At 43.6% G+C, this 26,207-nt stretch overlaps 1 protein-coding gene across 7 annotated transcripts in view; it reads left to right on the top strand.

Moving 5' to 3' along the window:
- The window catches only part of iqsec1b (IQ motif and Sec7 domain ArfGEF 1b), a 222,108-nt gene that overhangs the window by 93,575 nt on the left and 102,326 nt on the right, over positions 1–26,207 (top strand). Inside the window, exon 1 of one of the 7 annotated variants that reach the window (XM_037783391.1) lies at positions 24,948–25,001. The exons of the other annotated variants lie outside the window; for them this stretch is intronic. Coding sequence (XP_037639319.1) covers positions 24,976–25,001 — 26 coding nt within the window. The 5' untranslated portion in view covers positions 24,948–24,975. Of the gene's footprint in view, positions 1–24,947; positions 25,002–26,207 lie in introns of those variants that run through there. 7 annotated transcript variants of the gene reach the window in all.

Below are 26,207 nucleotides of genomic sequence, written 5' to 3'. Positions count from 1 at the left end.
TCCTGGAAGAATGCCACTTCTCCCGTCTCTCTGTTGCTTACTCACCACGTGCGGCTGCAGCCTCTCGACTTCACGAGACTCTCACAAAGGACGGTCGTCTGCTCCTTCACCCTCAGGAAAGCCAGCGGGTGAAGGAACAGTGTGTCTTCCTTTTGGCCATGTGTGTTAGTGGATGACAGAGGGGGGATGAGAGACAGCTGGCGAGTGACTGGGAGGCAGCCAGCGCATCCCTCAGCATCAGTCACCGGGAGCCCCGTGCCTTACTGGCTCTCAGGAGAGAGGACGCCACCGCCTGGCGCCCACGAGTAATGTTCCTACAAAGTGAAAAAAAACAAAGCATTTAATGCCTTCCATACAGGAGACTTAGAAAAGACTTTTAAAAGACTGAAGTCTGACTCCTTCTCACATCTGAAGACAACGTGTCTTAAGTCACAGTTTTTGTCGGCGGTTCGATCCCCGGCTCCTCCGATCACATTCTCCCGAAGGCTGAGCCATCGGTGTGTGAATGAGTATTTAGATCAGATCCTGATGGGCAGGATGGCTCCTTGCATCAGTGTATGAATGTGTGTGAATGGCTGAATGCTGACATGTAGTGTGAAGAGCTTTGAGTGGTCAGAAGACCTGAAAGGAGCTTTATAAATGCAAGTCCACTCATAGCATTCTCACTGCAGCTTCTTTCCTTCTCCACTCCATCGTGGTACAGATGGAAGGACACATGAAGGAGAAGCTCTTGTTCACTCAACAACTCCACCAGTTCCTCCATGTTTACTTTCTACCCCGTTTGCTGCTTCCTGTTTGCTGCTGGAGAGAGCGCTCCTATTGGTTGTTGATGGTGTTTGCATCATTGAATTTACGGTAATATTAAAGTTGTATGATTTTATCAGACTTTCAAGACGAGAAAAAGACGGATTTAAGACATCTTGGACTGAGTTTTATGACCACTTTACACTAAACGATCGAGATCACGGGAGCGCGCCACAACTCTCGCAAAACACTCCTGATTTTATTCCGACATTGGAGATATGTCTGCGACAGTGTCCCTGTTCAGACCTGGTATTAAGATGCGTCCTCAGTGATCTGATCACAAGTGGACAGCTTTAAGTACAGATGTGAACGCACTCAAGACGCATTGAGATCGGATCTTTCAGACCACATTCAGAGGTGGTCTGGGCCTCATATGACCTGATTCTTTTAGCAGTGTGTAGTGAATGTGTCCTGAGCCACATTAAGGACCGCTACTCATCTGATGTCCAGCTGGGATCCGCGGGATCACCGCGCCCCTCAGGTGAATAAACAGGCAGACACGGCAGCATGGAAGCGGCCTCTGTGCTCTACTGTATCCTGTCGGTACGACTGTGTTTTATTAAACTATATCTTGTGTATAGGTTACATATCTACAGACTATCAGACTGGGAACAGGAAGTGCATTATTATCATACTGTCGGAGATGTGTCACCGTTTTTGTTCCGTTGCTTTGCGCGGAGCTGACACCCGACCGTCCAACCGCCTGTTCTCTGTCCTCCTGGCTCTCTGGAGCGCTGTACTCCGCTGTTGTCTGGAAAAAGCAGCGGTGCCGGCAGCGCGGAGGTCCCCGGGGACCGCCGGTAAAATAACCTTTTATTTGGATGTTAATAAAATGTACCAGAATTCACCAATATGTTGGATATTACTACTGACATTCATGTAGTATTACGTCACAGCGGCTGCTGTATCAGCCGTGTGTTTACTACGGGTTTATTTGCATATAGAGCGGGGAAGTGAGATCAGATCACAAGTGACCACTGAAGACACATGTGGAGACGCTTTCTAATGCCGGGTGTGAACAGACGTATTTAAAGCTGTCTGCTAGTGATCCGATCACTGAGGACGTATCTTAATACCAGGTCTGAACAGGGCCTGCGAAATCGCTTAAAAAGTGGTTTGGTGTAATTTGGCATCAGCTAAGAATTCCCATTCAGATGCTTCTGATGGCCTCCACACACTGATTTGGGTAAAATATGAATGAGGTCCTATCTGCACGGTATCATGTTATTAAACCAACACTTTGTTCCCCAACTAAAAGATGTGTGGGTATTTCAGAGGGAGGAGAGAAGGAACAAGTGTGCTTTATGTTTTTGGCTACAGGGCTAATATCTTTGGTGTTAAGCAGCTGCTCGGGCTTTTCCATATTGATGTGGCGTAGCTGCAGCAGGAGGCGCTCCACCCGCCTCCCATCCACAGGAGGCATCTTAAAGCAAGAACCGTGCACGCCGTCTCCACCTCAGATCTCTGGGAGAGAGGGGCGTTGATCTCACTAAAGTGTGCCTCGCCGCGCCCTCGGGGAGGAGAGAAGGGGCTGCATCAGGCTGTAATTGATAGATTGATGGGTTCGCCCCTCTGGTGCCTCAGGGAAAACAACATACACCCCCGTCCTACACACACAGTGAGTATTCACAGCCATGCTATACACACACACACAGCAAGATGCTGACATTGGTGGATCTGGATCGACTTCAGTGATGTGCGTTACTCAACATTATATCATTTCTTTTATAGTTTCCTTATAATCAGTGTGATTGTGTTTGCAAGATCCAATCAATCCGTGCCACAACTCTGGAGGTTAGTTTATGCCAAAGGGGGTAGTGGCCCGGCATGGCATCACATTATCTGGTGCAGTTGTAATCAGCTAATGACTGACCGCCACCATGCAGCATCACATGTTTGCTGCACTCGCTGTCCACAGGCCGCCCACTAGTCACGCTTTCCTTTCAGGAATGTGCATGTCATTGTTACTACAGCAGCTTACAGTCGGTCGGATGGGCTCTTAAAGTCCTATTTAAATGAAAAAATGTTGTTTTAACCCTTTTAGATCACATCCCCGGTCACATTGTGCTCCTATTTAACAATATATGCAAAGAAATGTTTTTTTGTATTTTTATATCAAAATTCACTCATCTTTTCTTCCTGTAAAACAAAATATGACGTGTGCTTAAGCTACGCAGGCTAGTACCAACCAATTTCAACCAATAATATCATGACATCCATCAATCTTCAAAAAGACCCGAAAGATGATGACGGGACGTTAACATCACGCTGCAATAAAGTGGTATCGGAGCCGTTTTGCGAGTACGAGTACATGAGCACAGTATCGGACCCGATACCCGATACTGGTATCGGTATCATTGCATCCCTAATTTCAACTTGTGGTGTGAGCGTGTCTTTATCGTGGCTGGTTGAAACCCTTCCTTGCATGTTGCTATGGCGATTGAATTCACATCTGTGCATCAGTATCTCTCTGACAACTTTTAAAAAATGCATGTTCATTAGTGGGGACATTTCAGCAGTTTTTCTGTGTTGGTGAAAAGCAGATAATTTGAAGATCCGTGGCTACCATCAGATATTAGCAGCACTCATCCATCCTGTTAACATGCTGCTGAAGGGCCCAGTCAAAGGTTAACATAATATATTCTCTCTAATCAAACCCTCTCTCTCTTTCTCTGGACGTCGGTGTATACACATGCTCTCTTTCCTCCCAGCCAAAGGCAAACTGTGGCGATTGTGCTGCTGGAGCAGGGCAAACACAACTGCAGTATACAATATGCAATAGACAGCTCTTCTTCTCCTCTTTGTCAACACATAGGGTTGGCTTCTGTGAGAAGGCCAGCATGGTAATGAGGCTGCAGGCCACAACAAGGCCACAGTGAATAGTGTGGGTAATGGATGTTCCTTCTGCTGTCTGCAATCTGTCTGTCAAACTTTTCACCCTTTCCCTCCGCCTGTCTGAAACATATTCATTTATCTCCAGCCTCCATTTAACGGATATTCTGTCTCTGTTTGCTGATATTATAAAAAGCGTCCTTTTGACTCAAATGAAAAAAATTGTGCCAATTCATATCTCGCTGATATGGCCCAGCAAAGCACTGAATTAGATTTCGGAGATGTACGGTTATTATTTGATAATTGCCTCCATTTGGGGGACGTATTTTTGCATAAACTGGTACAGTTTCTTTCTTTTCTTTATGCTGTAAGCAAAATCCACAGACGTCTGACTTTAATTTATTCAGAGTATTTAAGCTCATCTCCGCTTTTCAATCCCCATCTGGGATGATACATGTTCTGTGACAACTAACTGGAAAAATGCATTGTTCCTCACAGAAGAATTATTGTTTGTCAGTGTCTTCCAAAGCCGTTACATGACTGATCTGAGGAAGACTTGAAACTAGCGATTGAGACCATAAAGTCATGTTTACAATGTTTACTGAGGTCATAAATCAAGAGAGAAGTAGGCTCATTTCCTCAGAGACTTCTATACAACCAGAGGAGTCGCCCCCTGCTGGCTGGTACAGAGAATGCAGGTTTAACTTCAGCATAGTGTCGGCTGCTGTTGCACGCTCTTGCCTTGGTTTGCAATACCTGTGTGGGACTCCATCTTCTTCATCCTCATCTGTTATTATTCTGAATAGTGCCCATACTGTTATGTAGTGTTCCTATGGTTGTACAAGTTTAAATCATTCATGGATCGACCCTATGGACTCCATCACTGGAGGCTGAAGTGCTGCATCACCACAGTGAATTGCAATGTGGGCTATTTTAAGCTGAATAATAAAAATGCAGCTTTATTCTTGTACTTTGTTTTGCTGTGAATCACTGTTTGTTTTATTGCTGTAAAGATAAAGCACATTTCAGTGATGAAGTCTGAGTGTGATCAACTGATGAAGCGATACCTTTAGAAGCAACATCAACGCTGTTTGACTGGTCTTTATGTTGGCGTGTGTCTGTTGAAATGTCATCCTCAGTTCCTCTGTGGGCGGTATTTGTGCGTCACATAAGCTCCATGGGTGTGTAAACGCACCACGTCCAGGCTGGGTAAAACAAACCCGTTTGACTTTTACGGAGAGAAAAGAGTTTAAATGTAAATGAAGTCTTAGTTTGCTCTAACATGAAATGGGAACATCTTCCCCGTCTTCCACATTCATGCAAAGACTGCATGAGCGCCTGAAGCGCTATAGTGCTGAGGGTGATTTAAAACCCCCCATCACCGCCATTTTGGGATATTTGATCAGTTGTAGCCATGGTTACAGAAGAGAAGAGTTTAAGGCAGTTTGAGAGCTCAAGCACGGAGATAGGAAATAAAATGGAGTGGAAACCGTGAGATAATGATGAAAGTCCTTCAGTAAAGCAGCAGAAAATGAAAAGAAGAAAAACATGGTTACGGTAGAGCGTGAGTGAAGAGTGTGAGTGAGACTGTACTTATCAAGTAAAGGAGTTCTTAATAGGCTAAAGAATAGTGTTTTATTGGTGTGGATGGTTCTGACATGCAGCCAGAGGTCGGCTCAGACCGGCCTGGCAGCGCCGGAGGAGCAGAGGCTGCTCTTTAATTCTCACTCTGCCATCCACACTGAAGAAAGAGATGTTCATCTCTAGTTCACATTAAATCTTCAGTCTAAGTCATGCAGCTTTAATTCTTTTGGGCTTGTTTCCCCTTCTACGCACATGCTTTACTTCCCCTTTTATTTAAGGCCCAGACACACCGAGCCGACGTCAAAGAACTAGCGGCAAAGAAGGTTTACGGCTGCGTCGCCTCACGTCACCTTTGTCTTTGTCTTTGTCTTTGTCTTTGCCTTTGTCTTTGTCTTGGCTGACAAATTGCATTTGAAATAGGGATGTCACGAGAACCGATACTTCGGTACCAAGTCGATGCCAAAATCCTAAAAAACCATGATGGTACTCTTTTTCTACAGTACCGAAGGTACCGTACGATGCCTGTAACGGTCATTGGTAGGGATGTGACAGTGAGGAACATTTCCCACCGGTTAATAAACTTGTTACCGATTACACCGGACATTTTACAAGAAGAGATGACGGTCAACATGTGCAGAGCGCTGACTCTGATCTTTACCGTCGGGTGGCGGTGTGTCTGGCCTCTCCGGTAGAGCTTTTGCTGCGGGGCTCCGATGCGGGGGTCTCCTTGGCGCCGCTGCTCCGTGCACGCCGGCTTTGACAGCTCCATCCGCCTCGTGGCGATTACCTCATTAACGTTATGGTTCCCTTATAGCGTTGGGATTAAATGTGAGATATTGCCAATTAGTTGCGTCTGCTTTCCGCTACGACCTGCACCCTCCCATGTTAAATCCAGCGTGGTAAACACTACACATCCAGTAAAGGATGGAAACACTTTGGGTTTCACACATTGACAGGAAAAGCAGAGCTAGACATCACGGCTAAAGCTGCATGCTAACTCTGTCACGGACAGGAAACGTTATCGTATCGCGGCAACGTTGCGGTCGAGCCGGCCGTCGCTCTCGTCTCCGTGGTCAAATGGCCCGACGCTACGACTGTAGAGCACCCAGATACTGACATTTGTGTTCTCTGCATTGAAACGGCCCCGATGGAGCTGACCATGGATGGATAAAGAGAACGGAGCTGACGGGAGAGCTAGAGACCACCTTGGAGAAGTTACAGGAAGTAGACACGTGGGTCTACGTCCGCTTTTCAAAATAAGGTGTTAACAAAGGGAACTGTATATACTAAATACATCTATGGAAATAAGACTGATGGATTATATTCACCAGAAGTATAAAACATTACATGTCCCTTATAAATAAATAAGAAAATACCACTACTCTGTGAGGGAAATGTCTTTATTCTTTGATTTTTGGGGGGTTTCTGGAAAGAAATGTAATCAATAATGAGTGATATATTTGACTTCAGGACATCTCTGACTACATACATGCTGAAAATCAAACATTTTTACTGGATTCATTTAGAGATTTTCCAAATTAAAAATCCCTAGAAGTGTATGATTCAACTTTTCCCTTCATGGTCTAGTGTTAAAAAAATTGACAAAAATTGCAATAAATCGTATGTGCTCCGTAATATGGACAATCATGCTGATCTGACAGCCCCCTTTCTGAATGGATCATTGACCATTTTATCAGGACAAACCTGGAAGCAGACAGGTGGAGCTGCAGGCTCTCAGGTGAGCTCTGAGGTCATCGTGAAACGTCTGTCTGTACTGTGAGGTCATGAGTTGATGGAGAAATAAATACAAGTGGAAGTATTATATGAGATTATTTGAATCTCAACAGAAGTGTGTACGCACGTGTGTGTTTAGGAAAAGACATAAAGAGCAAGTGGTTTTACTATCTCTCTGGTATTTAAGATGTTTTATAGGTATATGTATTTGTCTTTAACAGCTTAAGTGCACAATTTGAATACGACCTGATGTATAAAGTGGAGGTGTCGCTGCTTCGTGTCGAGTTCAGACAGAAAAAAAAGAGTCTCGCTGGCAGTCTGACAGCTGGTTTCCATGTTCACGACAAATTAAAACTGAGATGTGATCAGTTCTGCTCTGCTGCTGCTTCTGCTGCTGAAACACTCTCTTTATCTGCCTCCTTCCTCTTCTTTCCCCCAACATCTAGGCTCTCATTTGCTCTACTTTTATCTCCTGAATGCAGGGGATGTAGCGATAGATTTGTATAGCGCACTGAGTCATTTGCACAGCGAGGAGCATAAAGCAGATCCATTCATCACTACAACCAAAAATTGGATTGCCATGTCACTCTAATTCAATAACCACATGTGTAATCCTGTCTTGGATTTTCCGAATGAAAGAGGGGAAAAAAATGTGGGCATTAAGATGTTGTCAGGCACCGCGATAGTAAATAATAAGGCAGGCTGGTTCAGCAGCTTTAAGTGTGAAGCGTCCAGCAGGCAGTGGGGCTGAGGAGCTCCGTACTGCGTGTGTGTGTGTGTGTGTGTGTGTGTGTGTGTGTGTGTGTGTGTGTACATCTCTGGCTTCTGGACAAACTGTAACTACACACAGTCAGCAGGTCTCAGCCACAAGCTGCTCTCTGGACTCTCGAGACTCGTAAGAAGTGTGAGCTTGTTCCAGAACAATTTGCAAAATCCATTGTCATTTTGTCATTAAAGGGAGTGTTCTGAAGTGGGGTCGTATGAGGTACTTGTCCATAGTCAGTGTATTACCTACAGTAGATGAGGGTTGTATGATGTACTTGTCCATAGTCAGTGTATTACCTACAGTAGATGAGGGTTGTATGAGGTACTTGTCCATAGTCAGTGTATTACCTACAGTAGATGAGGGTTGTATGATGTACTTGTCCATAGTCAGTGTATTACCTACAGTAGATGAGGGTTGTATGAGGTACTTGTCCATAGTCAGTGTATTACCTACAGTAGATGAGGGTTGTATGAGGTACTTGTCCATAGTCAGTGTATTACCTACAGTAGATGAGGGTTGTATGAGGTACTTGTCCATAGTCAGTGTATTACCTACAGTAGATGAGGGTTGTATGATGTACTTGTCCATAGTCAGTGTATTACCTACAGTAGATGAGGGTTGTATGATGTACTTGTCCATAGTCAGTGTATTACCTACAGTAGATGAGGGTTGTATGAGGTACTTGTCCATAGTCAGTGTATTACCTACAGTAGATGAGGGTTGTATGAGGTACTTGTCCATAGTCAGTGTATTACCTACAGTAGATGAGGGTTGTATGAGGTACTTGTCCATAGTCAGTGTATTACCTACAGTAGATGACGGCCAACACGCCCCCAGTTTGGAGAAACAGACAGGAGTTACCACACGGGAGCAACGTAATGTTGCTTGGAAGAGAGCGTAGATAAGTTTCACTTTCAGTTCAGTTCCCCGTCGGAAAGCGCCGGCTGATGGCGAGATGTTCGTCTTTCGGCAGCTCCCGTTAGGGGTCGCCACAGTGGATCATCTGAGATCTGATTTTAGGATCTGCATATTTGATTTGGCGTAGGTTTTACACAGGATGAACCCCCTTTATGCATACTAGGGATGCACCGATACCATGTTTTGGATGTGAATGTCCTTGATCTTTCTCTGACCTTTGACCTCTTGTCAGTCGTGCTGTGAGCTGGTTTTGGTGGTTAACTTACCTGATAGGGATCTACATGTTGTGAATGATGAGTCAGACAAGAGAAGCAATCTGGTTTTACTTTGCAAAGTGTCCGTCCTTCTCATTAAAAGTCTTATAGTTAGAAGTCCGTCTTTTCATGACTGCATTGTCTCTTCACCGTGCGTTTAACGGGAGCTACTTTGCATGATTACTTCAACGGAAGAATGCAGAAGTTACCCCAAAGATTTATAATAGTGTTTATTGTCTTGTTTAGCAGTGCATAAAATTAATAATGAGTCAGAGCAGATAAATCAATGGGTGTGTTTCTGTCTGAGCAGAGAGGAAGAAACCAAAATGATTTTGCGTTTGGTCCACTCCGAGCACAGCGCTGACATTTGTATAGTATAGTGATGCTCCGAGAGGAGAAGAGGAAACAGTTTCTAATGTTCTGCATTCATTAGCCTACTTCTAAATCACTTGTTTTGATCCGCAGCAGCTGAAATGGGATTCATACAGTGTGACCTCTTTTTGTTTGACGTGGAAGGAAGCTCAGGGTTACTACTGAATCTTTCTTTGGAGGACGCATCTTAAGAAATATCTTCCAAGTTTTATTCTGTATCCTTTTAATTTATAAATTACGTGATGGTTCCAAGGGCACAGAAATGATGTTAATATGCTTATTGTGACCCACAAATGGGTTCTAGCTCAGCACCAAGCAGTTTACAGTGATAACGGTGACTCCAAGTTAACTGTAGTCTGCTGCAACCTCTGAAAGACGGTAAAGTCGGACGAGGCCGCCGCCGCGAAGAGGTTAAATAGGCCCATGATGGCTACACACATGTACATGATAGGATGCTAACAGAGTGAGACTAAAGCTACATAACATGTCCCAGTACAAGCTGATGATCCATTTGGAAGACGTGGAAATAAAGGAGTGGTATTGTATATTTATTCAAGCTGCAGAGTAAAGCTAATAATAATGATCCACTTTTCAAATAAAAATGTAATTAAACTGTTCTTTGTTCTAACATAACTCTCGGATGATTTGACAGCTTACACACAGCGGTTAGATTTATGCTTTAATGTTGGGATCAAACAGCATCTGAGTGGATTTGAGGATGTGGAATAACTGATGAGTTGGCAAGTTTAACACCAGTTCTCCAAACCAAATAAAGAGCCGGACAGAGCCTAACGTTAGCCTAAACTCTGATATAGTAGCACCGTTACTATCACAGGGTGGATGTTCCAGTCCTGAATGGGGAGTTTTCTATCAGAGCCTCTCACCTCACATAATAATGTAGTTAGCCGATGACATGCACCTTTCCGTTGGAAGAAACGTTGGGTTACTACTGTAGGTAGTAAGCTTGTTAGCTGGCATGCTAACATTTGTGACTTGCGTTAGCAGAAAAATACACAGTTTAATCCCTCGCTCACACTTTTGATCTCGTGCTTTTGACCCTGTATACATCTGCCATTAATATACACTCACCGGCCACTTTATTAGGCACACCTGTTCAATTGCTTGTTAACACAAATAGCTAATCCGCCAATCACATGGCAGCAACTCAATGCATTACGTCATCTAGACGTGGTGAAGACAACTTGCTGAAGTTCAAACTGAGCATCAGAATGGGGAAGAAAGGGGATTTAAGTGACTTTGAACGTGGCATGGTTGTTGGTGCCAGACGGGCTGGTCTGAGTATTAAACTGCTGATCTACTGGGATTTTCACGCACAACCATCTCTTGGGTTTACAGAGAATGGTCTGAACAAGAGAACAGATCCAGTGAGCGGCAGTTGTGTGGACGGAAATGCCTTGTTGATGTCAGAGGTCAGAGGAGAATGGGCAGAGTGGTTGGAGATGATAGAAAGGCAACAGTATGCAGAATACCATCTCTGAACGCACAACACGTCCAACCTTGAAGCAGATGGGCTACAGCAGCAGAAGAAGGACACTTTATTAGGTACACCTTGTACCTAATAAAGTGGCCGGTGAGTGTATATATATATATATTAGTTCACACTAACTGGTATTAGAATGCATCTCCTCATGCGATATTTAATGACTGTTATTAACTGTATTCAAATGTCCTTTGATAATTTAAAGCACTTTGAATTGCCTTGTTGCTGAAATGTACTATATAAATAAACTTGCCTTGCCCTCTGTTTAGTTTAACAGCCAGTGGCATCCATAAATGTGTCCTTACCGCCACCGACTGGAGAGCGCTGCTTCTTCCCTACACTTGTGAATTTTTGTCCGACACACAGTGACGCAGTAAAACAGTCTCAAAAGGATCCACAGGAGTCGGTTGAGATTCACAAATCTATTTTCATTTTTTTGCTAAGTTGGTGATTCCCAAATTAATATAAGAATGTTATTAAGCCATGCAAATGAGGCTGTTTTAGTAAAAATATGACAATTTATTTGCACAACTTAGGGATGAAGCGATACCACTTTTTTTCAGACCAAGTACAAGTACTTATATTTGCCGATACCGAGTACCGATACGAGTACTTCTCTGTACCGAAAGACCCTCGTTAACAGCCAGCTGGAGGGTGTGAGCGACACACGGCAGGCTGGGGAGTCTGAGTTTATTTGTAAATGATGACAAACAAGTTATAACTCAGAGGCACAGATAGAGATTTACAGGTACAAATTACTCTACATTTATTTGTAGAGTCACATGCTCCCTGCATTTGTGGATTTTGTGTGTAACAGCAAGGTAAAAGAGTCTCAAAAGAATCCACACAAGTAGGTGGAGATTCACAAATATATTTCCTTTGAAAATTACTAAGTTGATGTACAAATGATGATATACGCGTTAAATCAGAGGCACTGATACAGATAGAGATTTATAGATACAAAAATAGATTTACAGATACAAATCACTCTGCATTTATTTGTGCATTGTGTGTTACAAGTTACATAACTTGGCATTTGTTTGTGACACCATAGTAATACTGGTATTTTAGTATATCGTACTGTGTTATCTTGTTTTCCTGGGCTCGTCTGGCTGTAGAGGACTGAATTCAGATTCACCAGCAGCGAAAGAGAAGACCACTTTGTGTTCTCGGAGAACCCTCGGTCTGTCACAGAATGACATGGCGGGAGGCCGTCGCGGGTCCGAGGCCAGATTGATAGTTTGACAGGGTTACTGGGCGAGCAGTGATGCTTCCCATCCCTCACCGAGACGCCGTGTGTGCCGGAGGGCGGGAGTCGAGGCCAAATTGGATTAGATCCTCTCAACATGAAGCTGTTCTTGCTGTTGACCTTGGGAATTGTTCAATTGTTATTCAATTTGGAGCCCATACAATCTGTTGACGGATCACTGTGAACATGGCTGTAACACATGCCTTGTCTTCTCTTGTCACACCAGTAATGGATCCCTCCTCCTCCCTGCAACGCCGGCTTCCTTTTTTCCATTAAAACCTTAACAAAGTTGTTTTCATATTACAAAATCTTAAATAACTAAATGTCACCGGGCTGGAAGCATCTCACATTCCCCAACACTAATGGAGCCCTGAGATGTTGAGTCACATCAACGGTGTATCACTGTAAACCCCCCCGCTGTGAGAATCAGAAGGAAACATTCAGATATGCCTCCCGCGGAGTCGCAGCCTCCGTTCTATTTGACCCAGGTTATTGCTCCGCTCTTTGTTCGCTTGGCTGCGACGGCTCCCTGTCACACTTTGTGTGGAGTGGAATGGGAGATAATTAACTGTAACGATAATGGCCACCATTCGCTGCTTCGATTAGTATGATTTTAATCATCATTGCATTGTTGTCTGGCTGTGACATGACATTAATAGGATGTGCTGATAGTGTGTGCATAGCGACAGCGATGGCGATGGCGATGGCGGTGGCTCGACAGGCCCGAGAGGAGAAGCAGCTCCTGGAGGAGATGAAATTTAACTGAAGTTACAAAAGACCTTGGTCTACTTTTGTAGAAGTGCAGGAGGTTGAATACAAAATCATTCACCAGACAGAGCAGAATCAATCACATGGGACGCAATCTGTTTATATATTTAATATTTGATTTTATATATTTTCGGCACCCTTGCTCGGATCACACCCATCTTCAAAACTCTGCCTTCATTGTGATCTAAACTACACACCTGTAAAGTTCACCTGATGAATCCATCGGTACCAACCGTGTCATACTAGCTGGTCGTGAAGGAGGCTAAATAACGCTCCAAACTTACACTACATTTTGGCCTTGACCTCTGTCCTCCAGATCTGTGAATGTAAATGGGTTCTATGGGTACCCATCATGGATGTATTAAAAGAACTGGATCCAGCGTTGGAGGTGGGGCCCCGTTCATTCCTATGAGAGTTGCTCATTGCCGCATGAAGCCGAAATGGCTCGACATCCTTCTGGAAAAGTACTCGGATCTTGGCGGAGTAGCGTCCGCTCGGTCAGATGACTCGGTCACGGGGTCCCAACGTCACACCGTCGTCACGGCTTGGCGCTCCAGCTTCGGTCTGGGTCTCATTCACACAAACGGAGGAAGGGAAATAACTCTGGATTCAGCTATTAGTGCGTTTTCAACTCTAAAAACGTAATTCTTTAAATAAGGTGTATATTGTTTTATGCTAAACGCAATACCTGTGAGGGTTTCTGGATCAATATCTGTCATTGTTTTGTGTTGATAATTGATTGCCAATAATAAATATATACATACATTTACATAAAGCAGCATATTTGTCCATCCCATGTTGATAAGAGTAATAAATATCTAACTAATCTCCCTTTAAGGTACATTTTGAACAGATAAAAAATGTGTGATTAACTTGCATTTAATCGCGATTAAATATTTTAATTGATTGACAGCCCTAATATATTTTATTCAAATGATTGTTCTCATCTTACACACTTAAAGTCTTCGGAACAAATGTGGAGCTTTTATATATATAATAGCAGCTGCACATGAGAGTGTCGATATCCGTCTCCAAGAGTGAAATGAAGCCTCAATAAAAAGTGTGCTGACATGTTCGTCCTCTGGGTTTTCATTCCAGGCATAACATCTTTTTTTTTTTTTTAAATGTTATCAGCGAGTGCACGTCTAGTGGCGTCTAGTGGCGTCTCACCACAGCGAACATTACCATTCATGTTCATTTGATCTTTCACGCTTCACTGAAGGTTTACCGGCAGTGTGGTAATTTGATAAACTAGCGAGGGCGTTTCTCCCCGAGCGTACAGCATCTGAAGCAGTAATTTACATTACGGCGTCTCATTAACGGCTCGGTAATTAACAGCCTATAAAGTTTTGACTTCACCATCTTGATGTGACCAAACACACACAACACCCTCAGAAAACAGAGAACTCACAAACAGAGAACTCACCTCGTGTGGAAACAAGCAACTTCCTCGTTGTTTTGTTCCTCAATCAAACTGTTGCACTCATTCTCACTCATTTCATGTTGCTCTTCCACACCCCTAGAGTCGGGCGTAACATATGTTGTATTATATAATGATGATAAACTATAGAATATATATGTAGATTTCTAATATGACTGTTTCTCTACGTATATATTTTGTTATTTGACAGATGAGATTACGCCTTAACTGATATTCCCACTCTATAACCCTCTGAGACCTACAATAGATCCGTTTTTATATTTTGTTAGGGAGGTCCAGGGGGTCTTTAGGGGGAGATAGCAGGTCAACAGTAGATGTCACATAGAAGTGGTGTACATCATCTGAAAGCTGGGAACATGAAGATTAAATTGAGATAATGCTCAGCACTGTGTGTCAAGTTATTGGACATTCCCATGCTCAATTATGTGTCATAAGTTGTTGCAGCAATAATTTGGACGATACGATTTGTTACACAGATTTGGTACTAAATTTGACCATTTGTTAAAACTCAAGAATTGATAAAAATTATCAATAATCCCTCTAAAATACCACATTAAGACACCAAGACCTTGAGGAACACCATAGAAGAAAGTCATGCTGTGATTTGGGATCAAAAACTTTTGACATTTTGAGATTTCTGCAAGAACTGAGAGTTTGATGAGGCTGTGATTATCCTAGAGGTCACCACAGGTCATTTTACACAGTGAGGTCACGTTTTAAATGTCTCCTATGGGGACTAACATCATCACACATGAATACAGTTGGACTCATTGGATCCACCAGAGTCTCAGCTTTACAGTGAGACCCAATTTATGTCATTCAAAGACTGTTTATGGACCCCAGGATGCAGAAATATTCAGACACACCATTTTAGAATAGGAGACAATAACACATTTATACTGAATTCAGATAACTGCATGTGATTATCATAAAGTGGGCATGTCTGTAAAGGGGAGACTCGTGGGTACCCATAGAACCCATTTACATTCACATATCTGGAGGTCAAAGGTCAAGGGACCCCTTTCGAAATGGCCATGCCGATTTTTCCTCGCTAAAATGTAGCATAAGTTTGGAGCGTTATTTAACCTCCTTCCCGACCAGCTAGCATGACATGGTTGGTACCGATGGATTCATCAGGTTTTCTAGTTTCAGATGATGTCTGTACCTTCACTCAAGCTCTCTGAACCTGCTACAGTTTCTGAAAGTCTGTCGGGATCCCGAACAGTGTCACTGCCTGAGATGAGGTATTTCTGAGCTTTGAGAGTGGGTCAAAACCTCCACCGGTCAGTCCCACGCTCAGCCTCACACATCACACACAGTCAGAGGCTCCCAATCAAACAACTGGCCTGTAGGTCAGCCAGTAAGTCTGTGAGAACACAAGCGCTGCATGAAACACAGAACATTCAATAAAATATCAACCGACTTTTAGATCCGTGGCGTCAGATCGGAGGTGAGTGCGGCGGTGAGGTTTTTGGAAGCACCACGCTGTAGACGGAGTCATCTCCGTGCACGGACGCTGACAGTGAATTATTCAGCCGTGCCTTTGACCTAATGTGAACCGTGATGAAGGTAGATTTTAGATTAACAATATGTCGACACTGTCCTTTTGCTATGAAGCACAGGTCCAGTGGGACATGTGGGGACCTGGTTGGGTGAAAACACACTGCCCTCTGTTGGTCCAAACACATCTACTGCCTCCACAGTGTGAACACACACACACACACACACACACACACAAGCCGTACAATCTTACAGTCTTCTTCACCATTATTAAAAGTCATGTAGCCATTCAGTCAGATGATAGCGGTGACGGTGCAGGGTCACCCCGCTCTAATGAATCATGAGACATTTGCTGGCCCCGTCTCTTGTTTTGTGGACAACATGCTCAGCGTTGAAATGTCCCCACTGGCCTTTCTGATGGAGTTAATGAAACATGTGTTACCGTGTGACCTCTCACAGCCCCCAACGGCAGCGAGAGGAAGACTTCATTAGCCAGAAATCCTGTAAATTGAAGCCAGGATTAAATGTTTGTCGGGTAGGGGATGTTAGAATTTAGGATTATTGATAAATATGTAATGACTTTATTGGTTGAACCAACAACATCCATTTAATAGGAGCATTGAAGCAACAAGAATTGGATGTTTTTGGCCACTCGGGAAGTGCGGGAACACGCTGTAAACACAACACTGACATGCTGTTACCTCATAAAGATGGAAAAGGTTTTGTGCACCAACTACTGAGGGAAATATGTGTCTCCTTTATCTGCTAAATGCTCCACTATGTTCCACATAGCAGCTATTTTTGTCTGTCTGTGTGCTGTTTGGTGTTGGGCAGGAAGCATACAGTGAGTTTATTAGCTGAAAACAGCTGCCTGCTGCTGGAGGTTGATGAGCAGTGAGATGGAACCAAAACGGTAAAACAAAAAGCTAAACGACGCCAAAGCGCTTCGTAGGGTCGACGGGAAGAATTGCAGAATTCTGTGATGATTCTCTGAGGGTCTGTCACACCGTTCACATTACACATACTGGTTTGACCCATGCTTAATAAGCTACTGTAAAGGAGCAGTGTGTAGGATCTGAAGGTGTCTAGCGGTGAGGGGAGGAGATTGTAACCAACTGAAGCCTCTCCCGTGTGCCGAGCGTGTTGGAGAGCTACGGTGGCCGACGCTAAAACGTAAATGTCCCTCTCTAGAGACATCTGGAGCAGAGTCAGTGTGTAGAGTCTGTGTCCCTGTTCAGACCTGGTATTAACATGCGTCCTCAGTGATCCGATCACAAGTGGACAGCTTTAAGTTCAGGTGTGACACACTCAAGACGCATTGAGGACCACATTCAGAGGTGGTCTGGGCCTCATATGACCACGTTCTATTAGCAGTGTGTAGTGAATGTGAACACAACGATTCTTATTATCAGGTGATTATACACTAAAGGAAACATACTAATTCATTTTATATCAGATTTCTGCCAATAGATCCCCCTAAATGCTGCACACTGGTCCTTTAACTAGAGACCATGTTACAATGGGATCACACCAGCTGCAACGCCGAATCAGGTCAGCTTTCTTTGGATGAAGTTGCTGTTATTCACTGAAGGCTGATGAGGTGCTCAGGTCTAAAACTGAGACTCTTTAAGACCCAACTTAGCTGAACCCAAACTGTCAAGTTTGAGACCAGACCCCAATCTAAGACCTAAGGCTATATTTACCAGCTTCAACAGCGACGCTGGTGTTGTTCTCACCTTGTGAGTGTGAGTGTGTGTCATCATGGTGAAATGTGGTCCTGGGGACACCGACTGTAGCTGGAACCACCACAGAGGAGGTTTGGACTTCTTTGCCAGGTGTTTATATTTTTGTCTGTCGGTCTGTGGACAGATGTTGTCACCACGATAGCGTCAAAACCAGAGCTAGATGCAGACACGAAACTTTACAGATGTGTAGTTGAGATCAAAAGTAAGGTTTAGTTTGAAGAAGGGTGTGGAAGTACGAGGGGTAAGAAGAGGGGAAAGGATATTAACCCCACTTTACGCCCCTGGCTTGATTTGGCGTTGCAGCTGGTGTGATGTCATCGCAAGATGTTCTCTAGTCTGGCTTTAGTTTCTGATTTATTTATTGACTTATTGACTTATATATTATTGACCGTTGGGCTGCAGTTTGCCGTGTTATGATCTGAGCATATTGTTTTATGCTAAATGCATTACCTGTAAGGGTTTCTGTCTATCTGTCATTGTTTTGTGTTGTTAATCGATTTACAATAATTAATATAGACATACATTTGCATAAAGCAGCATATCTGCCCACTCCCATGTTGATAAGAGTATTAAATACTTCATAAATCTCCCTTTAAGGTTCATTTAGAACAGATAAAAAAATGTGTGAATTGAATCGATTGACAGCCCTAAAATGAATTAATAATATTTGTTAATTAAATGACATATGGAAACAGATGTAAAAATGGTCTTAAATCTTATACTCTGTCCATCAGGTTTAGGGGGGGGTAGCAGACCTGTAATGAGGTGGGCTTTAACATTAAGGTGTCATCAGAGGCCGGCCGGAGGGGTTCTGTTGAGGCTCTGTTGCAGATGTGAGGCAGGACAGCCGGAGGAGGGAGACAGTGACCACAGAGAGGGGAGTGGCTCTTCAACAACTTTCCCTCCGATCATTCACACTCAGTCCATTACTGATGCTCACTCACTCACTCACTCCTGTCCTCGCTGCTGCTGCTGCTGCTGCTGCTGCTGCTGCTGCTGCTGCTGCTGCTGCTGCTGCTGCTGCTGCTGCGTAGAGGTGATCAGCAAACCGATGAGACAATCTGCAAAAAAAATGGCTTTGGTCACGCAGAACTCACGCTCAATAAGCTGCCATATCATGTACCACGCTGAACAGTCTTGTGATTGAATTGCCTCTTCACAGCCTCTTTCCAATCCTGCTTCTTGTGTTTTCCCGTTAGTGCCGTTACTGGAGTGATGTGTTTGTGTGTTGTTGTTGTTGTGAGCCTCAGGCTTTCAATCTGTGATCAGGAGGAGCCTCCACTGCTGGGCCCTAATGCCTGCCTTTCATTCAATGCCGTGGCAGTATGAGTCCACAGAACCGACCTAATACACCAGCTATACCTCTCTGGCTGAGAAGATAGAAGACTCAGTGTCCCACAGCTCTAAAGCACCGTATGCTGTGAGGTAAACTTAGTTTCTGTTGCTAAGAAAAGTGCAGGGAAATATGAGATCACACTCTCGTTTCAAGTGATTTTTGTTCATCTCTGATTTATTGTTTTTAATGTGGAATTGATAGCACAACCTTTCCGTTGCACGCAGTAGATGTTTCCTCTGCCAACCAGTGCTCAAAAAGATTCAAGATTCAAGATGTTTAGTGTCACACTAGTTATACAAGTACAATCGTGTCAAATACTTTTAGCTGGGAAGCTCCATTAAAAAGAATAAGTTATATTACAATAATAAAAGGAAATAGTTTGTACAAAGGCGTCAGTGAGTGGGTGCTGTACTTTATACAGGGTTATTAAATAAATTATCATAAATAATTAGTGAACTGTTCCTTATAACTTCTTTTTATTTGTGAACAAATATTCAAAGTTTTCTGAATCTGCTCTTTTGATTTACAGAATATGATTTTTACAGAGCAAACATTTCCAGAAGAATTAAATGTTCAGACGAAGGCTGTGATAAATAATAAAAATAACCATTTATTTAGTAATAATAATGATCCAAAATGATGTAAAATTGCATATTTTTAAATCAAAAACCTTCAAATTCTCTTGTGGGAGGATCCTCAAACTCAATATCTCCTGGTATCTTTTATTCACTGTAGAAATTCAGAATGTTTCTGTATAATATGTCGGAGCATCCTGACGGGGACACTGCTCCTAAAACCTGAATGAAGCTCACAGATACCTGCCTGCATGGCTGGCTGCTGTTGATTCCAGGCTATAGGCATCCTATAATATATTATAGAGCGCTACTGTAGGCTACAAATAACACAGGAAAGCACTTTAAGTATTAACCTTAACCCTCTGATGTTCCAGTGTGAGTATTATTGGAGTGTTATAGACCGACTATAGAAGATGCATAGCCCAAGTATTATGATAAAATAGCAATAAAACCACAGCTGATTATGACACAGTATAACATGCTTAAAGAAATAATGAATGAATAGGAATAAGATACCGGCTGATACACATGCCAACATGTGAATAAGGGGAGTACCGACACTTGTTTTTTTCCTCTGCTGCCGACGGACCGGAAGCAGACCTGACTGACGTTTTCCCAGCAGACATGCCCAGCCGTCCTCATCATAAACTTGTCTCCTCCCTGTAAGCCTGTTACATAATGGACCATTAGGCTCATTCTGCCCAAAGGATTAGAGGCAGTGGGGAAATCTCTCCGCAAGAGACAGAAGGACGGAGACGTCTCATCGGCCTGACGATGTTGTGTCTCGTGTGAATCAAAGTTCGGGATATCTCGCAACCAGAATGTTTGCTGAAGATCACAGCAGTGTCTCCGTGGGTTTGTTGGAACAAACTGGTTTCCATATTTACGGTCTTTCTTTCTTTCTGTCCAGTGTTAGCAGTTGTTGCTGAGGCTTCGTGTCTCTAACAGCTTCTGCTGGAGTCCACAAGGGCTGAGACGATATGCTTATCTCCTGATTCGATATGTATTGTGATTTTTAAGTATTGTGATCCGATATCACGATTTATTGCAGTTTTTGTTAACTTTTTTACCTCTAGACCATGAAGGGAAAAAGTTGAATCATACACTTCTAGGGACTTTTACTTTAGAAAATCTCTAAATGAATCCAGTAAAAATGTTTGATTTTCAGCATGTATGTAGTCAGAGATGTCCTGAAGTCAAATATATCAGGATCATTGTCAGGAATTATTTATTAAATCTTTTCCAGCAACCATAAAATCAAAGAATAAAGACATTTCCCTCACAGATTAGTGGTATTTTATTTTTAATTTATAAGGGACATGTAATGTTTTATACTTCTGGTGAATATAATCCATCAATCTTATTTCCATAGATGTATTTTGTATATACAGTTCCCTTTGTTAACATCTTATTTTGAAAAGCGGACGTAGTCCCACGTGTCTACTTCCTCTAACTTCTCCAAGGTGGTCTCTAGCTCTCCCGTCAGCTCCGTTTTCTTTATCCATCCATGGTCAGCTCCATTGGGGCCGTTTCAATGCAGAAAACACAAATGTCAGTATCTGGGTGCTCTACAGTCGTGGCGTCGGCCCATTTGACCACGGAGATGAGAGCGACGGCCGGCTCGACCGCAACGTTATACGATAACGTTTCCTGTCCGTGACAGAGTTAGCATGCAGCTTTAGCCGTGATGTCTAGCTCTGCTTTTCCTGTCAATGTGTGAAACCCAAAGTGTTTCCATGCTTTACTGAATGTGTAGTGTTTACCACGCTGGATTTAACATGTGAGGGTGCAGGTCGTATCCACGCTGACCCTCCAACGTTTTTTGACTTTCTCATTTTGTCTCGCTGCGGTTTGTTTTGGTTGACGGATACGGAACAGATATGACGTCACGTTACTCAGACTACAACAATAAAAGTGGTAACTTCCTTCTACCTCCACATAGACTCAAATCAATCAAATATATTGATTCTGGCATTGATTCTGAATAAATTTTTTTCCCACCCCTAGTATTTACGGCCTTTCTTTCTGTCCAATCTTAGCAGTTGTGGTGGAGGCTTCGTGTCTCTAACGACTGGAAGGCTTCTGCTGGAGTCCAGACTCGATGACGTCCTCCTTTACACCGTCCCGAGGCTCCTTTTAGTCGTAGCAGACAGCCGCCGGCGCTTAACACACACTAAAGTCGCCAAATGTAGTCCTGTTCCCCCGAGATGAATTCCTAATGATGAATCAGACCAGAGATGTGACTTTCAGTGTCACTCCGCTCTGTACGTCTGTAAAGATGCATGATGTGTGTACTGTAGAAGCTAGACGACGGCCCCCTGAGGGGTTTTACTCATCCCCTGCTGTCGAGGGAGGGGTTTAGCAAATCAAATGTACACCATGCGGTGAGTACACGCAGCAACCGATCCAGCACCATTCATCAAACTGACAAACTCGCCCCCCTGTACATTTTCTCCCTGACTGTGAGCAGACATTAAACATCTCCCATCTGGATCATTCACTGACGTCGGGTACACACACGACACGAGAATCAAGCTGATGTTGGGCCTGATCGCTCTCGACAAAAAGATGATCATTCCAGATACTCCTGTGGTGTGAGGTATGGTAAGAGTGTTTTTTACATCCCCGATCGGCTCGGAGGTCCATCCTGGCCTCATAAATATTAAACATGTTCAATATTTATCGGATATTCTGTTGCGTGTGAGGAACAGCTGATGACACAGTCACGTGGGAAAAACGATAACCAATAGAGAACCAAGCTGACTGAAGAAGGAAGGACGACCACCGCCGTCATGGCGGCCGCGGCTAACTAGGTGTAGCAGTGTGTGTACAGTTTATTTGTCGGTGAATAAATGCTACGAAACTACAACTCCTCCGCTCCGCTCAAGCGAGCTGGAGAGACCGGAGCCTCTTAAGGTGGACTGTTAAGGTGGACCAGCTTTTCTCCCTAAAGAGACGAGCCGCTCCTCTGAGCCGCTCAGCTTTTTAAATACTTATTAACATTTCTTTTAACCGTTTTAACCGATAGCGTTAATCGGTTAAAATGCTTAATGTCGGTTAACGGTTAAACGGTTAATTATGGACATCCCTAGTACAAAGTAAAAATGAACATTGCTAACTCTTTCTGCCCGTCGTCCGCCTTGTTTGCTCACGTTTGATCGATTGATTTTGCAAGATGTGTGTGGTGAGCTGTTTTGACCAATTTGTTGCTCACCACACACTATAGGAACTAAACTGTTACATTTAATATAACGGGTCTGTCTCACATTTTCAACATGTGTTAAGATTTGATGAATCTTTTAGTGTGGGCCGGCCATAAGACTAGAGAGGCCAACGAGGAGGGAGGGACTCGCGGACCTGCAGCCGTGGCGCCGACCTCTCCGGTTGGTGTTTAAGCAGAGTGGGACTGAATGTCATTAAGTCTCCAGAGAGAGGGGAGAATGAGCTATTGTCATGACAGTGGCTGTAAAGGCCTCGTCTGTGATGGATGTTTCAGCGCCTCCGCCCGCCTCGCCTCTTGTCATACCAACGAGGTTCAGCCGTTTCTGCACAGCGTGTATCCCTGTGAGGAATGTGTGATACGTGTAAAGCAGATTCAGCAGTCATGTTATCTGCTGTGAGTGATTGGTGCAGCTTTTCATTTTGCTGTTAAGCAATTTGCCCGCCCCCAGCCTACTTCCAGCCTTCTTTTGTATCACACAATAGCATGATTATTGGCTCCACCTTCCCTTCCCTCGCCCTGTGTTGGGCTTACATCTTCCAGGGAGGCTCTTGTGCTGCAGGCTAAAGGTATGGCTGAAATGCTGCCAGTGCATCCTCTCACTAAAACCAGCATCTGCTCATCTGCTGGCGTGACACATTTTAACTGAAGAGAGAGAAAAGGTCATCTCACTGCAAACTAAGAGAATGGCCTCTTTTCCTGACGGGCTCTGTAGTGTCATTCAGCTGAATTGCTCTTCTTTGATAGTGCCACAAAGTAACACGGGCTTCTTTCTCCTGAGACAGGTCCATTAACAGATGCTGAGGCACTTCACCACTTAATACGGGTCTGTTGTTGGCCTGGCTGTTGGCCTGTTTAAGTTGATGTTACCCAACTTTACAGGCAGCTGATGGACTTTTTGGTACCTGAACAACTCCGGTTAAATAAAACAACTGTCTGTCACCGAAGAGCTACTGAGCTGAATCTGAGCAGAAACACATCAGTGTAATTGTAAACTTCAGTCAGTAGCTATTGAACAAAGTATTGCTCCTGTGTGCAGCTGGACTGTTTTACTTCAGGACACATCATTAATAAAATATAAAATTAAGGGTGGATGGATTGCAAAGGAGTAACGCTTTCGCCCACCTCTGCACCCAGAGTTCATTGACATGGTTGCAATTCCAATAAACAACATTTGCAGTGTTTATGGGTGGGAAGCTGGTGAGGGATCATGTCGTTATCGCTGCACTGGAGATACCAATGGTTGGCTACGGCACCTGCAAGCAGAAAAAGGGTACGGTTCACACTAATCAAACAAACTGGACTTTGGGGACAAGTCTACTCGGATCCGAGTCCCTGATGTGAAAGCACCCTAAAAGTTGGTGTAAACCCAGCTTAAGTGACACTAAAGGGTCCCGACCAAGTGTCCTGTATTTGATGAGAATGAGAATGAGAGTACAGAGCAGCTTTGGCAGCATTTGCTTAATGTAGTCTCTGCTCAGTGGAGCTCTATTACCATGTTTGCCGGTATTAACTATGATTAGGTCTGAACCTACACAGTCATTTGTACAGCGGTCCATTAGCTGCAGAGGACTCATCAGCTCTGGATGAGAAGCGCGGAAAAAGGATGTGATTCCCTCCGCGGACCTGCCCTCAACGCAGCCAGTGGTTTCCATAGAGACCATCGGACCAATCCCCTCTCTCCCCTCCTCGGTACAGTGAGCTGGTAGCACAGTATGTTACGTAGGTCCCCTTTACACCCAGATAATCCTTGTTTGGTCAACACCCTCACATGTGAGAGCAGGCGAGACACAACTAAGATACAGAAGAGATTCTTTTAAAATGTTATTTATAGACTGTGATTAAAAAACTGTACTTACTGTGTAGATTGTGTCTGTAAAACTGAGTTTCTTTGATTTGATTCATGAAAAATGTATGCAATAAAACCAGCGTCAACACGAGTTAAAGCTCCACACAACAGAAACATAACTCCCTTTTGTTTTGCAACACAGCCGTGCCTCCGAGCTCTAATAGATATTGACCATATGATGAAGCAGACCTAATGGATATACAGCACTAGTTTATGTACATGAATGAATATAGATGAAGTAGGTTAAATGCAGGAGAGAGTTTGAGCTTTGGCTTCCGCTAATGAGATGTGTGGCTGGCGCCGGTTACATCATGAGACGGGGCTGTATACGTGAGCCTTCCTCCCCTCGCTGTGACCGAGCTTCAATGAGCAGCACGCCACGTCAGAGTGTGTGTGTGAGTGTGTGTGTGTGTGAGTAGGTGGGTGACCGAGGCAGCTTTAACTGCATTATAGTCAGTCAGTGTGTGCCTCAGCTCTCTGCTCTCCTGCTCCCCCCCAGACCAGACACAGAGGATCCCAGCTCGGCCATGACTCACAGACGCCACCATCACTTGTGAGTACTTGTGTAAATGTTGCATGCTGGGGGATTTTTTGAGGAATGAGGTTGCGGTTGAGGAAAATCTGAGAGTTTGGTTTTGTCAGCAAAAACTTGAACTCACTTGATAGAGAAAAAAAAGAGTACTTTTTATTTTATTTCTTATTTATTTCATTTCATTCTGCTCTCTGCATGTGCATGTAATTTGTGTGTGTGTGTGTGTGTGTGTGTGTGTGTGTGTGTGTGTGTGCATGCTGCTATCGATGCTACCGTAGGCTAAAACACACTCCACTCAGACTTTTTTTCTGCTGCACCAACAGAAGTAAAGGTGGACGGTGTTTGCGTAGCTCTGATGACGTCACGCCAGCTGAGCTATTTTTAGAAAGGGGTCTGAAGAAGGCAGCTTTTTTTTTTTTCTCCTCCTTCCTGGAGTGTTATTATTATTCAAAGCCTTTCACTGGCGCGTCCTCTCCTCTCCTCTCAGCCTGTTTAATCTCACTGTTTTGGTCAATTTCCATCCTTCCAATTGCAGCCTGTCACAGTCGTCGGGCCGCTGCATGCATACACATAACCACTTTACGGCTAAACACATTTTTGGAGGCTGTAATTACAGAATCCAGGGAGAAAAGCAGACAATGAAATAAGTCAAATATATGCACTTATATATTACAGAATATTCTACAATCTGTTTTACAGCAAAAAATACAGAGTTCCTGCAGTATAACAACCCTCAAACATTTTGCCCAGATTAATGACTATTGCTTCTAGCTATGCTAATATTTATAAAGGTGATCAATATTAATGAGGAATCTGGAATTATTCATGTATTCTAGACAGACTGTACTGTACACTAACTATAAGAGAGGATTTATGTAGAGTTTCATGCATCAGCCTGATACGCAGCCCCGCGCCAGAAACAAATGTTGGCATTGTACATTTCTGCAAACGCTGAATGTCAACATTTCTGAACCAAATATAGGTTTCATATCAGCCTCGTATCACGCTTGCAGAAATGCACAATGACACGTGGTTACATAACTTCACATAACAAGTCCTTAGACACTTATCGTCACGTATCTGTCAATAACGGTCGCTCGATATACCCAGGGTATATCTCATAGGAATGAATGGGAGCCCGCCTCCAACGCTGGATCCAGTTCTCTTAAAGGTCCCATATCGTGCTCATCTTCAGCTTCATTCTTGTATTTAGTGTTTCTACTAGAA

This window comes from Sebastes umbrosus, chromosome 1 (assembly GCF_015220745.1).
Source record: "Sebastes umbrosus isolate fSebUmb1 chromosome 1, fSebUmb1.pri, whole genome shotgun sequence".
NCBI classification, from domain to species: domain Eukaryota; kingdom Metazoa; phylum Chordata; class Actinopteri; order Perciformes; family Sebastidae; genus Sebastes; species Sebastes umbrosus.
This window is presented reverse-complemented; position numbering and strand designations above follow the sequence as displayed.